We start from the raw sequence: 15,530 nt of genomic DNA, 5'->3' as shown, positions 1-15,530 counted from the left end.
AACACACACACACACACACACACACACACACACACGCACGCACGCACACACACACACACACACACACACACACACACAAAACCAGACACAGATGTGCCTGTACGCGCCGAGACTCTTGACATCTCTCTCACGAAGTGGATTGTGGCGATGACTTGATGATTAATGAGATTAGGTATGAAATCGACATTCATCGAGGACAAGAAGCATCGACGATCATCCCCCACTGCAATCGATGATGTGAAATCAGAAAGAGTTAGTAGCATGGGGCATGTGTGTCCGTCCGTCGATCCAAAATCGAAGCACGTTATCTGATATATGATATTACACACGCACACCCACGCACAAAGTATTTACACGTTTTAAATATTTCTTTTTGTGTGCCAACGTATATGTTTATGTGTATTGTGTATACGTATACGTATATATGTATCTCCATATACGTGCGTTATTATATGATATATGTATTCAAGCCAAGCTTCTGCACGCTTTTATGATGGCTGCCTACAATGGATATCAAGTGTCCAAATCGGATGGATGTTCAACCTTTGCATGCATCTTCTCATACACAACGTATATATCTATAATTATATGTGTTAACTGTAATGATTGGGCGAAAGGAAGATAATCCACGTCCTTTTACTTGTCTACTTTATTATAATTTCTTATTCGTTTGTGAACGTACAGCTTTCGTGTTTAAAAATTGAAATTAGTTACAAGTCCCTTTTATCCTCCGGGAATAAAGTCGACTGTTTTAAATTTGAAAAGTTTTGCAAAAAGTACCGAGCGATTTAATAATAGAGAAGATACAATAGGAAAGCATCAGCTCTTTTCAATTCCTGCAATATTTCGAGATAAAAGCCCTGCGGGACTCACTACCTATTTTCAAACTACCTGTTTTTAATTAAATTCTCACATAAAACTGAGTCATATTTATTCATCCCATCGAGTGTACGTGCGAATTGATGAATACGTAATGTTCGCTAAAAGATTTTCGTACATATCTGCTGCCTATTAATCGCAAGCGCTAAAAGAATCGATTTGACGAAAGATCGAAACGATTCGTAGATTCGTGTATCGTTATGTTCGCACAGAAAAAAAACGAGTTTCTATTTCTTTTTAATAGGCTTTTTACAATAAGCTATTATCTAAGTTTTGAATCAGAAGATATTAGTCATCACAATCGAATGTGAGAAGTATAATCGATTATGATTGGTTAATTTCTTATAGCTTGAAACTTAAAACTTAGGTAATGACTTATTGTACACTGAGAGAAAAAAAATAGTTTTGGCAACAATAAATTAACAACAATAAATTAACAATTCTAAAATTTAGTACATGCACCTAGTTTTACAAAATTATAAGAACTAAAGTAGCGTACTGAAAATATATAAAAATATAAAAACTATAAAAATATAAAAACTAATGTACTTAAGTTTTACAGTTGTTAATTTATAGTTGCCAAAATTATTTTTTTTTCTCTCAGTGGATAAACCCTATAAGAATAAGTGATTAAAATAAATTAACAATTTAAAATATGATTCTTACATTGCTTTTCTGATCGGTCATTGTCAAAATAGAATAGCTTGTCTACCGATGACACGACGTGAATGTGATTGTACCAATCACAAGTAATAAATGTAAAACCGCGTCGGGACGTAAATGCGGGCTAACATCAAGGCAGGATGTGTATAAAATATACCGCCAAATCAAAATCGGGACGCAGTAGTAAAATTTTTATCGCTTCGGAATGCGTGGTGATAAACGTATGGTCTCGGTTTCGAAACTCGTAACCACACATTTGTGGCTGATCATCCGACTATCCCGTCAACTCGAATGGTTTTATCGAATGATACGACGGACTCGCAGGATGGATTGTAATCCTGGCTGATTTCGGTAAGGCGGGGCTATTAAAGTCGACCTTTTTCATACGGACTTGTTCGAATTCTGTATGGAGTCACAAATTCGAGATTCCACGCCGCGCTTTTATTACCCACTTATTTTATTCGTGATTGCACGTCGAAGAAATTTTTATTCATTGTACGCTAGAATTGTTCGATGTGAACGCCACTTAGTTGTGACGCATTCGTGCGATTAAAAGTGGAATACGGGCTCACGAAGTAGAATCATGGCGATTTTTTTTTTTCATCGACGCGGTGCGAACATATGTTTCAACGGATATCCGGTTCTGTTAGCTTTATTGGATTAGCCCTCGCATTCGCGTTCTTGGATACTGGCCAGCTGGCAAACTCCGGTAATGTTTTCATTCGACGGTATTGTCCCTTAGTAATCGAATTATGTACACCTCAAGATTAGGAATTTACGCTCTCGGGAATTAAATCTTTCGCACTCAGTCCGTCCCGTCGCGAGATCTAAGCATTTCAGCCTGATGAATAGTTTTCTAATTCTATTCCTCTCCCGTCTCTAGTGATCAGCGCTCAAGGATTAATCGCCAAAGATAAGAGCGGTACATCCGATCCCTACGTGACAGTCCAAGTTGGTAAAGTAAAGAAACGCACAAGGACCATGCCGCGAGAATTGAATCCAGTATGGCACGAAAAGTTCTATTTGTAAGTAATTTTGATAAGTTTCTCTGCTACGTCAGCGGAATATGTAATTCCCTCCGATTTCAATTTTGACTATGAGTTCTCCGTCCTTTTCACGAGCGATGACGTCAATTGTTACTCACACACGTTTACGTTCATGTTATATGTTTACTTATCCACATGCATGGAAAAAAAATGTAAAGTAATATGTGCTACAATTTTAATAAATTGAAAGGTTTATATAGGGATAAGCGTTTCCATTTTCGTAAAATTTACTTTTTTGTATAGATGAAAATCGTTACTGTCTATCCAAGCAGAACAAATCATGATAACGTCAAAATAACATTAAAATAAATCGGATATTGAAAAATAACTTTTAATAATCATTCTGGAATCATTTTGGTATCATAATGACTTGTTGTTCTGCTTGGGTACAATTTGGCAAAGACACTGCAGTTTTTTTTATGATGGTAACGATTACTGATTAAAAGCTGAGATTGACAAAAAATTATTTTTGAAAAATAAATCAAATTATTAATACAGAAAATAACCATAAAAATAACGACTTACTTCCATCCCTACTTTTCAACTAAATAAGCGATCATTGTATAACCACACTATAAGATACTTTTGCATTTCGTAAAATCTATAAATTATCGTACGTCTTAATAGAATTTACTTTATCGATGGGTATTTTTTTGCCTTAGCGCTGATAAAATTTACTGCCCGGTAAAAAATACAAGTGTATAAAATATTGAGAGTTGTTCGCCCTTACAGTTTTGAGAATAGTATGATTTATTTTCTGTAAAAAGAATAAACATTTGAATAGATTTATTATAATTGTAATGTACTTTTTATATTACATCTTTGATATTTTTATTTTAGGCAACTAAAGTTTTTTATAATTTGGCAAAAATAACTTGAATATGTTTTACTAGTCTTACAAGATAAAATCATTTCTTTCCATGCATTGTTGACATACATTTAATTTTAATATTATGCGCGTATATTTTTATTGAATTATTGACCGTTTAAAAGCGGTAAAAGAAATTTAATTTAGTTTCAAGACGCGCGCGCTATGTGATTTAAAGCATTACGGTGGATGTCATAAAAACCACAAACTCCTGTTCACAGTGAGTGCCACAATTCGTCCGATCGAATCAAAGTTCGAGTGTGGGACGAGGACAACGACCTGAAGTCGAAGCTAAGGCAAAAACTGACGAGGGAGAGCGATGACTTTCTTGGGCAGACCATCATCGAGGTCCGAACTCTCAGCGGCGAGATGGACGTCTGGTATAACTTGGAGAAGAGGACGGACAAGAGCGCAGTGTCGGGCGCTATTCGGCTGCATATCAGTGTCGAAATCAAGGGCGAGGAGAAGGTGGCACCTTATCACGTACAGTACACCTGTCTGCATGAAAATCTCTTCCACAGTCTGTGCGAGGAGAACGGCGGCATGGTCAGCTTGCCTCAGGCGAAGGGCGATGACGCCTGGAAGGTCTATTTCGATCCTCCTGGCGAAGAGCTCGTCGACGAATTCGCCATGCGTTACGGCATCGAAAGCATCTACCAGGCGATGACGTGAGTATCGAAGCCACGCATTCGTAATTAATCATTAATCCAAGTCGTTATCTAAAAGCTACCGATTTTGTCATTACAGATCAATTTATTCTCGTTATTAAATCAAATAGAAATTAACCTTTTGTAGACGGGCGTGCTCGTTTAAATACATCTCTTTTTATTTTTTAAATTGCTAGCTCGGTTTTATGAAACTTGAATTATGGAATAATTTTTAATAATGCTTTATTTGATTCTTCGAAATCAAAAATAAAAAATTCAAAATGGTGGATCCAATATAATAGATAAATTTTTTAAAAATTTGATTAGCATAAAACTAGCTTTTCAGAGAATTTTTTATTGCAAAATAATATTAAGTTTCTAGTTTTGCTTTATTTGAAACTCATCAATGCTACATAAACAGTTAGTACTGATTTTCAAACTAACTTTCAAACTCTGAGCCCTATGCCATTAAATCCTCCTTCCCCAGTGAAGGTTACTACCCTTTTGAACATTTCTACAGGCATTCAAACTCTGCGATATCAGGAATTCTTAAAATCGAATTTCACTATAATCAGATTATTTTTTAAAATTTAAATTTTAAATTTTAAAATTCTCAGGATAGAATCGCATTCAGCTCCGAAAACTCTTAGAAAATAAAATTTCTTTCAAGACTTTTTGCTAGAAAGCTCTCAAAGGATTGAATGAAAATTCACTCAATGAAAATCACGTATAACGTATTTGAGATTAAATTAAGACGCTATAACTCTGAGACAATAGAAAGAATTAAGATGAATGGTTTTTCGATACGATTTCGTGATTTCGTATTTTCCAGGCACTTTCACTGCCTCTCAACCAAGTACCTGTGTCCAGGCGTGCCGGCCGTTATGTCGACTCTCCTGGCGAACATAAACGCGTACTACGCCCACACGACCGCCAGTCCGGCCGTGTCGGCCAGTGATAGATTCGCCGCCAGTAACTTCGGGGTAAGTGCCGGATGTTGAAGATTGCGCCGTGGTATCTCCACCTCAAGTGTAGAAGAGTGAGGAATGGCGAATGCTGGAACCCGGCGGCGAGAGAAGCGAGAGAAATACTCGTGCAATTTCCTGTCAGCCAGCGCTATACGTTATCCCGAGCTACTTCTCATATCCTTGATGATTGCGAGTTGACTTGCACAAGGACGCACTTTTCGACCCTCTATCAATTCCGTTCTCACCAGGTCACCAGAAATAAAGGGATCAACCGACGCGAATATATATATATATATATATATATATATAACGTTGGTTAAATAATTACTTTGCAAACTTTTGAAAGGGATTAAGCCAATTCTCTGCCGAGACGTTTTGAATAAAGCTTAAATCTTGGTAAATCGGTCATTTAGTGGATTAAAACGGATTTCTTCCAAGAATCAGTAACTTAACTTTTCGTCGTGTTGATTGCAAAAGACTGTAAAGTCTAACAATAAAACGAGAAATGCTTGCATTTAACCCAAAAACTTCTTAAGTCACGAATCCATGCCTGCGTTAAAAAATGACAAGGTCACACCGTGTTTATGATTGCATTTTTTATTATCCCCTTAGCATACTTTTTGAAAGATAGAAAGAAACTAGAAAAAGACCATGTGCACGTTACTTAATTAAGATTTTAATTAAGATTCTCTTCAACCACGTTCTTTTTTAACCATCTGTAGTTTAACCGACAAGACCGAGCAAATGAATTTTCCTGCCGTGCGGAGAATATGGAAATTCTTTTCTCACACCTCCACACGAATCGATGTTCTCGCCAGTTCCCATATAACAGAGATATGTGAATCGAAATTTTGCTCGAAATTTAAATTCGTAAATCTCTTAATTCTGGAAGAGAATTGATGTATATGAGAAAGTATGTTTCTTAAAGTTTTGAATTATGCATGATATTCCTCTTTGAAAATATTACGCCAAACTTTCTGAATAGAAAGAAATTCGGTAAAGTTAAAAATCTTCAGAAACCAAAAGAGAAAAAAATTCGATGAAAAAGTTCCATAGTAGAAATATACAGATATATCGACCAAAAATTCTCATAGTAACATAAAAAAAAATCGACGTCTATTTATCGACTTTTAAAAAGAAACCTTAAACATGAAAAGGAGCTAATATTGATTATTTGCTTACTGTCATTGATAAATGAAGCTAAAATAAATGATTCTCATTGTAGAAAGAAAAATTCGTCAAGCTACTGGATCAGCTGCACAACTCCCTCAGGATCGACCTGTCAATGTACAGGAACAATTTTCCAGCTTCGAGCCAGGAGAAGCTGATGGATTTGAAGAGCACCGTGGACCTGCTGACAAGCATTACGTTCTTCCGCATGAAAGTTCAGGAACTATCAAGCCCGCCACGGGCCAGTACCGTCGTGAAGGATTGTGTGAAGGCATGCCTGCGATCGACTTATCAGTTCCTTTTCGAGAACTGTTTCGAGATGTACAATCGAGAGTTCCAAGTGGATCCGATCGAAGCCGCGCGAGACATGGACGATCATGGACCGCGATTGGATTCGCTCAAATTCTGGCACAAGTTAATCTCCCTGATAGTCATGGTAAACGACGAAGACAAGAACAGCTATGCGCCCGTGTTAAATCAATTCCCTCAGGAACTCAACATCGGTCAACTGTCGTGTGCCACGACGTGGTCCTTATTCGCGGTGGACATGAAGTACGCCCTGGAGGAACACGAGCAGCATAGATTGTGCAAATCCTCGGACTATATGAATTTGCACTTCACAGTTAAGTGGCTGCACTCCACCTACGTCAAGGACGTGCCGCCATATAAGGGCGCCGTGCCAGAATATCCGGCCTGGTTCGAACCCTTCGTCATGCAATGGCTCAATGAGAACGATGACGTCTCATTAGAATATCTCCACGGTGCCTTTAGTAGAGATAAAAAGGACGGCGTAAGTAATATTACGCTACATTTTATCCACGAATCTCGATACAGTAATGCAGCAGCGTTCTTTAATGATTCTTCAATCTTTTTTTTAGTTCCAAAAGAGCAGTGAGCATGTGCTCTTCAGTGTCTCCGTTGTCGATATTTTCACACAGTTGACGCAGTGCTTCGATGTAGTATCGAGGCTGGAATGTTCAGACCCAGAGATCTGGAAGAGATACATGAAGAGATTCGCTAAGACTATCGTTAAAGTCCTATTGGCTTATGCGGATATAGTGAAGAAAGAATTCCCTAGCCATTTGAAGGAAGAACGAATTGTATGTGCTCGAAATCCAGCGACAATTTGCAAACATTCGAGCCAAGTTATCGATAGACTTTATTACAAATTATTTTATTCCACAGGCGTGTATTTTGATGAACAACATCCAACAACTTCGGGTTCAATTAGAAAAAATGTTTGAGTCAATGGGCGGTGATAAGCTAGAAGAGGACGCGGCGAACATATTGAAGGAGCTGCAACAACAACTGAATGGAGCTTTAGACGATTTAGCTATACAATTCGCGAACAGTTTAGAACCGCGAATAACCGTTTCCGTTAAGGAATTAGGAGACCTTCTGTTGGCTATCAAAGGCGGAGGACAGGTAACTCTATCGCAACCGGCGCAAAGAAATAACGTAACTGTAGAGGCCGACGATGTTCTGAGGCCGCTCATGGTTCTACTCGACGGTAGCCTATCTTTGTATGCTGAATCATGTGAAAAGACGGTATTGAAGAGATTATTGAAAGAACTGTGGAAGATAGTCATGAGAATTTTAGAAAAGACCGTCGTTTTACCACCTATGACGGATAAGAACGTACGTATTAAATCTTTTTTAAAAAAAGTTGAATTTTATTAAGTGACATGTGTATTATGATTTTTGATTTTTTATTCTTAGATGATGTTCAAGAATCTGACGGATAACGCTAAGAATCTCGCTGCGAACGCCAAAATAGAAGATATGTCGAAGCTGTTTAAGAATCATATGGCTGGGAAACCTGATGTTAAAAATGCTCTCAGTGGAGTTATGGTAATAGAAATACATTATTCAAGCCGTAAAAATTATTTGAATAAATTAAATTATCTACATTTCTGAAGGAAATTCGCTTAGTATTAAGCATTCTTATTCATTCAGGATATCTCCAAGGAAGTGGAGAAGAATCTTTCGCCGAAGCAGTGCGCAGTTCTCGAAGTTGCTTTGGACACGATTAAACAGTACTTCCACGCCGGCGGAAACGGCTTGAAGAAGACGTTCCTGGAGAAGTCGCCGGAACTGCAGAGCCTCCGTTATGCTTTGAGCTTATACACGCAGACAACGGATACCCTCATCAAGACCTTTGTTACTTCGCAAGTCAATCAAGGTACGTCACTTTGAGTTTAGCACATTAAAAAATTTATAAATCGTAAAAATAATAACTATTTTTATATGTTAAAAATAAAAATAATATTATTTTTATATGTGTTTCTTGCTAAACAAAAATCGCTATAAAAGCGAGACATATGAATTATTTAATCAGGAATACACATGAATTAATTAGACACAAGCGATATATTCTAATGACACACATTACACGTTCCGTCATGCAACTATCGCGCGAAGAGTCGGTATATATCGGCGTGTGCGTATTTACACTCACATTACGACGTAATGAAAATTGTCGGGACAGTGCCGCTGAACGATGCATCAACGCTACGTCAGCGTCAGCGTTCAATGAGCAGCGAGAGAGGTGACGAAGGGGAAGGAGCCGAGGGTATGGAAAGCCTCGAGGAACCCCTTCGCCAGAGCAAGCCCTCTCTTCGTCGAGAGAGCCGACAAGGTACCACCAGAGCAGACTTTAGAAGGTCGCTGGAAGTGTCGGAGAGTCTTTTAAGTCGTAGTGAGTTAATCGTTTCGTGGAGACGTCTTTCGATGCATTTTATCTTCTTCACTTTTCCACAGTATAATCTCTATTAGCAATTTTAAAATAATGTCGTTTAATAAATACAAATGGCCAATCAGATGTTTTTTAAATCTTTATGTTCTTGTCAATTCGTTATATTCTTAAAGAAGAAAAATGCTCTATAAAAACGTCTCGACAACGATAGTTGTGTTAGGAAGCTGTGCTGTTATCACTGCCGCTGCTGCTATAACTGCCGCCACTCTTGCTGCTACTACTGAGAACTTTATCGACCAGCAAAATGCCTCTTTCGGCCTCATATTTTCTTCAATACAATGCTTCTGACATACACATATCAAGAAAACTTTGTTACTTATACTTTGTTACTAATCATTAAATCACCATACACGATCTCAAGCAGGTGATATATTCACATCTAGTGCCACGTTGTTCCTCCGAACATTTGAAGGAACAAAAACACCTAAAAAAAGGATTCACGGATTGATTAATCTATCGATCGTCTGCACCATGGACACTTTGTATCATATGCACTGAATTTTCGGAGAGTGTTACTAAAATTTTCCGAATACAAAAGAAAATGATTAATTTTTTAAAATGTGAAATCAATAAAATTTATAATTCTCGGCACACACCATGTGACTAAATCGTGAAAAACTTCACGAAGAAACTGACTTCGTCTTCTCTGATAATTACGCTGACAAGTACCTGACCTGCCTTATCAGAGCATGTAATCTGCTCTAGAAATAGAAATAAAAAATAGACTCTCTTAGCCTTAGTTTCAGATCATAGCATCTCAGATAGAATCAGACGAAGTCCGCGTAGTATCTAGATGCCATTCTAGCTTCATGACCTTCGTACTCGAGCGGAAATTTTAATTGTAAACTCTTCAAGTTCCAGATACCGCCGGTTCGGACGAGGGTTCGGTGGGTGAAGTAAGCATTCAGGTGGATCTCTTTACACATCCGGGAACGGGAGAGCAGAAAGTCACCGTCAAAGGTACGATTTCACTCTTATAGAATTTATATAATTAATCGTATAACTTTGATTATTGATAATGCTAATTAATAATTTATTCATCGATAATTAAAAAATCTTTTATTTTTTTAGTTGTGGCCGCGAACGATCTGAAGTGGCAATTGGCATCAGGCATGTTCAGGCCGTACGTTGAGGTGAATCTAATTGGACCGCACCTTACTGGCAAGAAGAGGAAACAATCGACGAAATCGAAGAGCAATAACTGGTCGCCGCAATTCAACGAGAGCTTTGATTTGTAAGTTTCGACGCAGAATTTAATTTATCAATAATTACTAATTTATATTTTCGTAGATACGAAGTTTCTCCAACTTTTGCCTTATCTTTGTTCTTAGTATGATCGGTAACGAGCAACAACAGCTAGACTTCTACGAGTTGCATATCTGTGTGAAGGATTATTGCTTCGCGAGGGAAGATAGGCTCGTCGGAGTCGCGGTGATGCAGCTTAAGGACATCGTCGAGGAGGGCTCGTGCGCGTGTTGGCTGTCGCTCGGCAAGCGTATACAGATGGACGAGACCGGTTGGACGATCCTGCGCATTCTCTCGCAGCGCAACAATGACGAGATCGCCAAGGAGTTCGTGAAGCTGAAGAGCGACATCAGGCAGGAGACACTGCTACCGAATCCCACTTGAGGAGATACGACATTGCATTAATAAGCCGATAGCGAAGCGACTCGAGTACTTCGAGCTTGGAAAGAGCCCGAAGAGGAGAAGAAAAAAAAGAGCAGAAAGAAAAGGAGAAAGAGAAGCAGGAGGCCGTCCAAAAGGAGTTAGCATTTGATGCCTTCGGTGCCACAAGCGAACGAAACCTTTCACGATTCCGCGAGAGAGAGTAATTTGCGCGATTCATTCCGGCGAAAATCGCCCCAACCCTTCCGCCTTTCTTCGCTAAGAGGCACACGACCTAGGAAGGGACAATTCTAGCAACGGGATTTGATTTACCGCGAAGCTTCTTCTCTCCATCTTTCCTCGCGCTGTGGAGTTCAGTCGAGCGTAATTCCCCTTTTTTACGAGACTCATACACACACACATATACACACACAAAGTTTCGACCTCGTCCCTGGACAGCGACGACGCACCGGGAACTATCATCTTCCACAAGATCTCGAGATAGGACGACGCGCTAGATCAACCCCGCGTTCGACTTGGCGTTCGTCCTGCGTACTATTATAATAATGAAAAAAGGGTGATTCCTCCCTCTTGCATTTATAAAGAACTAAAATAATCGGAGGAAGCGGAGCTCGACAACGACACTCCAGTACTACATAAGACACATCGGACTCTTCTTCGTGGATGTGTCGTAAGCGTGACACAGAGGGAGACGAAGATACGAAGGAGAGAGTGTTCGCTAGGACAAAGACGCGAAACGTGAAAACAGTGCTGCCAGTACGCAATATATTTGGTAATATTCGTAACGTAAGATAGGACGAGAGATTAATACCGCGAAGAACTCAAGTATGGTGCTTCGCGCAGAAGGCGACAGAGACTCTCTTGATCGGACGCGCCGCCGTTCGCCGAAAGACTGACTTCGAAATGGAAGAGGACGAATAAGCGAGTCCACGTATGATGGGTCCTTGATCGTGACGCGGCCGCATATGCTAGAAACACAGAACGAAATCGATGCGTACATGGAACCGTAAAGTTTACGTGCCACGCATACATACACATTCACACATTACGTTTACACGCGCGCGATACGACCGCGTCGTTTCTAGACCGTTTGTTCGGGAGGACGAGTTTACTGTAGATACGTGAAAACCTTGTTGAGACGAAGAAGTTTTTTCTAAATATACAGTTTAAATGTAGCATTGCGTACGACCAAATAGGCACGCCCTGTGACGTCACGCAGCGGCGTGCCGTTAGTAATAAAAACAGAAAAAAGTTAGTAAGGCATTGTAATTGTAAATTACGTTCTTATTCGTAAGATTATACCAGAAATGATCGTAAGAGTCTGACTGTTGCTGATGCTGTTGCTGCTGTTGCGAATGATATCGAGATCCGCCCGAAAGCTTCGACAGTTACGCGAAAGCAACGTAACTATTCCAGACCGTTGCGAGCGGAAGATGTACACACGTTGATCCTGCGCCTCCCTCCAGGAGTCACATGTTAACAGAGGCAGGCCCGACATGCTGCAAACGCGAATCCTCGTTCTATGAATTGGCGAGCGAGCGAGTCTACAAAATTGAATTTTACACTCCTGTAATTGGTGCTATCGATACTCGGATACTCGGGTACTTTGAGTATTATCTAAGGGCCGGTTACTTTGAGATATTATCAAAATTGTGAGTTGGATAATATTCGAGCTATCCGAGTAACATCCGTAATTTTTGACAGCGCTATCTGTAATCTTGTAGCACGCGCAAGTAATTATACCGTAGCTTTTGATTCCTTTTTAGCTATCGCTATTTTTTACGGCAACGCCTATTTCCGAGTACAACACGAGGCGCACTGAATTATTATTATTAATACAACTATTGCTACCGTCTAGCTTCAGCGTGTCTTGTTCATCTTGCCTCGTGTGCACAGCGGACGTTCGCCTGTCCGTAGAAACATCTATTGCGTTCTCGCTGATCTCTCTTATCAGACCAGCGGCGAAAATGGATGGAAAACGATCGGTATTCTCTTCACCACATCTATTGTACTACGATCGCACGAAGCTTCGGTCGGATCCTTCCGTGAAAGAAACTCGAAGGCACGTGACCTCGTATCCGATGAATCCAGTTAACGTCCAGCCCAGGGCTGCTGAGTCGGGCGGGGCAGGTACAACACAACTCCGGAGATTATATTCGCTATTATATTCAAAAGTTTCTACTACGTAGTACGTCTAGATTATACTTACGTATTGTGTATAGTGTCTAAAACTGCTGATGTAGCTGCGAGCGCGGGATTTTCGATCGGCAGATAGAGAAAGAGAGACGAGAGTCATCTAAAGAGTGAATGATTATTTCAGTTGCAGATGCTTACCAAATTTGGATACATCGAAGGTTATGAATGGAAGAATTCTAACAGTCTTCGAATATACTTCTTTAAGAATCTAAGAAAATTGAAATTAAGAAAAATTAATTAACATTAATGAATCGGAAATTAATAATTTGTATTCGCTAAGTTTAAATTGTTTAATTTGTTTAAATATTTTTAAAAAGAAAAATGGAAGATTATCAGCACACGATTCTTATATCTTCTGTTTGATGGAATGATATAAGATGAAAATATATTAGATTTTTTTAACTTCAATTCGGAGATCAATTATTCATTTCAGAGGTTATAAAGCATCTGCATCTGTATCTGTCGTTGATGATTTCGGAAAAATTCAAGCTGGAGGAAAGAAAAACACCCCGCGATCTCGCCACCATCTTCATTTGTAAAAGTGTAAAAGTGTCTATTTTCTCCGCTGCCTAACACTAAGTACATTACTTAATACAAAAGGGCTGGCGAATTCGGCACTCAGATCGGCCTCGTCGACGGGGACATCCAGATTACCTCGATACTCGTTCCTTCCGGTCGCAGATCCGCAATCATCGCGACCGTCGACGAGGTCGGCCGTCAATTTTTCCTCCTACTCTCCGCTTCGATTAATATCTTGTAAGCTTAATGAAAATATCTCGTGTATTCTGTGATAATTACCCTTTAAAAGAACACTGACACGTTACACTTTACACGCACAAGAAATATACAAATATACAAATACACGTACGAGGGGAGATCTGCAGACGGAATCCGCGTATGCGGAAGGTAGAAATTGTACAGAGATTGGAAATTACAGATAACAAAAAAATAGATGCGACTACAACATTACACCGATCCTAAACATAACAACAGTATTTTTCTTCTTTAAATACATTCCCATATTTCTATTCTCTATAAACGTCCGAGGAGTCTTGTCGCGATAATAACGGAAGAAAAAGAAAAAGAGAAAGAGAGAGAGAGAGAGAGAGAGAGAGAGAGAGAGAGAGATACATATATTACATATATATATACAGAGTGATTCAGACTCGTCTACATTTCATCTATTGATTCCACGACCAATTCGCAGTTAATTTTTCCTTAGCGATAGTTTTATTCAACTTTCTAATATTAAATATGTCTAAGCCTCAAGTAAAAATACTGTGAAAGTAAAATTCGCTTCGAATTGAATAAAGATTAAGATTCCGTCATCTTTACCGCTCGTTGAAATTATTAGGCTTTTTACCATCTTACAGTTTAAAAACTTATCGCTGCCTTAACACTTTTCGTTAAGGAAAAATATTCGAAATTGATCGGAGAGTCCGTAGATGGACGAAACCTGGAACACCCTGTGTACCGCATCGACAAATCATAATTTTTCATTCGCGATATTATCAGCTGCAAGGAGACATACAAATGTGAAGATACAGGACGCAAAAGTATGTAGAGCATAACGACAAAAATGTTTTTAGCTCCTAATAATTGAATCCAAATGAAAAAGAATCCATTCGACAAACTTAAGCAAAGATCTGAAAAAAATTATTAATTAGTAATTTATGCTTAAACCAGAAATAATTTTATGTTAGTCTTTCTTAAAACTTATTTTTCATAATTTTATATCATGCTCAGTCCTCTGAGTGATAATTACAATTTTAAATAAATAAGTTTTTATGTTTGATATTTTGGTCGAAATAATTTATAATCATCTTGGAAGATCAAAGTTATCAGCAAATCAAGCCGTCGTTATTTTCCGATTTTCTAGCGTAAGAAAATTGTACAAAGAATGAAATGTTTACTTCTCGTTCGCATCAAAGGGAAGTTTCCAAGTGATTGCCGCAAACTTTTGCGTCCGACGAGAAAATTATGATCGAAAATTCAAGGCAGACTCCAGATCGCTATAAACGAACGAGATATACATTTTTCTAGCAAGGAGAAGAGAAAGGTTACATAACAAGAAGGAAATTAAGGAGAGAAAATAAAAGATATACACAACTGTTGACAATACTATGCTTGAAAATCGTATTGACACATATGTAATGTACCTAAAAAATATATAAAACAAAACGGGATGTTTGTGTTTCGTAAGTAAAAGCGTATTAAGAGTAAACTCGTAATAGGCGCGAGGAGGCACGATGAACTCGCGCGAAACGCGAAACGCGTAACTTTCTGCGCGTATCATCTGCGTGATTTATTAGGTAATTACGACTAACGAGTGAAGAAAAGAAGCAGGCTTCGTCGTCTCACGGAAAGCGCCGTTATTGTCGAGAAAAATTTTTCAAGCGAGGAGAACGAAGCGAAAGAAAGAATTATAAAGACAGTAGGAGAAAGATTTCGATGATACGTCGCTATGCAGGTCACGAGCATGCAAGGTGACCCAAAGTAATTATATCCGAGTATGAAACACGCACATTCAACACAAAGAATACCTGCGTAGAATATCCCGAGTACCGAATCTTCATCGATAAACGTTTCCGTTTGTTCACTCACACCGACCGCGTTGTTCTCCAGCGAACTGGATGCACATAAATGTATATAACACCTTATACACGATACACAAAATGTATACACGCGTACACATCGACACACACACACACA

General features: G+C 38.9%; 1 protein-coding gene across 1 annotated transcript in view; it reads left to right on the top strand.

Annotated features, from left to right (window-relative positions):
* LOC105619068 overlaps positions 1–10,714 on the top strand; it is a 54,375-nt gene extending 43,661 nt beyond the window's left edge. The window contains 12 exon segments of the mRNA XM_012200598.1: positions 2,426–2,567; positions 3,678–4,124; positions 4,936–5,086; positions 6,297–7,031; positions 7,120–7,341; positions 7,427–7,879; positions 7,961–8,092; positions 8,198–8,423; positions 8,730–8,879; positions 9,852–9,956; positions 10,068–10,230; positions 10,328–10,714. Of these exon segments, the coding sequence (XP_012055988.1) occupies positions 2,426–2,567; positions 3,678–4,124; positions 4,936–5,086; positions 6,297–7,031; positions 7,120–7,341; positions 7,427–7,879; positions 7,961–8,092; positions 8,198–8,423; positions 8,730–8,879; positions 9,852–9,956; positions 10,068–10,230; positions 10,328–10,625 (3,224 nt within the window). The 3' untranslated portion in view covers positions 10,626–10,714.
* The last annotated feature ends 4,816 nt before the right edge of the window (positions 10,715–15,530 follow it).

The sequence above is a fragment of the Atta cephalotes genome (assembly GCF_000143395.1).
Source record: "Atta cephalotes unplaced genomic scaffold scaffold00019, whole genome shotgun sequence".
Lineage (NCBI taxonomy): Eukaryota > Metazoa > Arthropoda > Insecta > Hymenoptera > Formicidae > Atta > Atta cephalotes.
The sequence above is the reverse complement of the archived record's forward strand: the minus strand, read 5'-3'. Positions and strand labels throughout refer to the sequence as shown.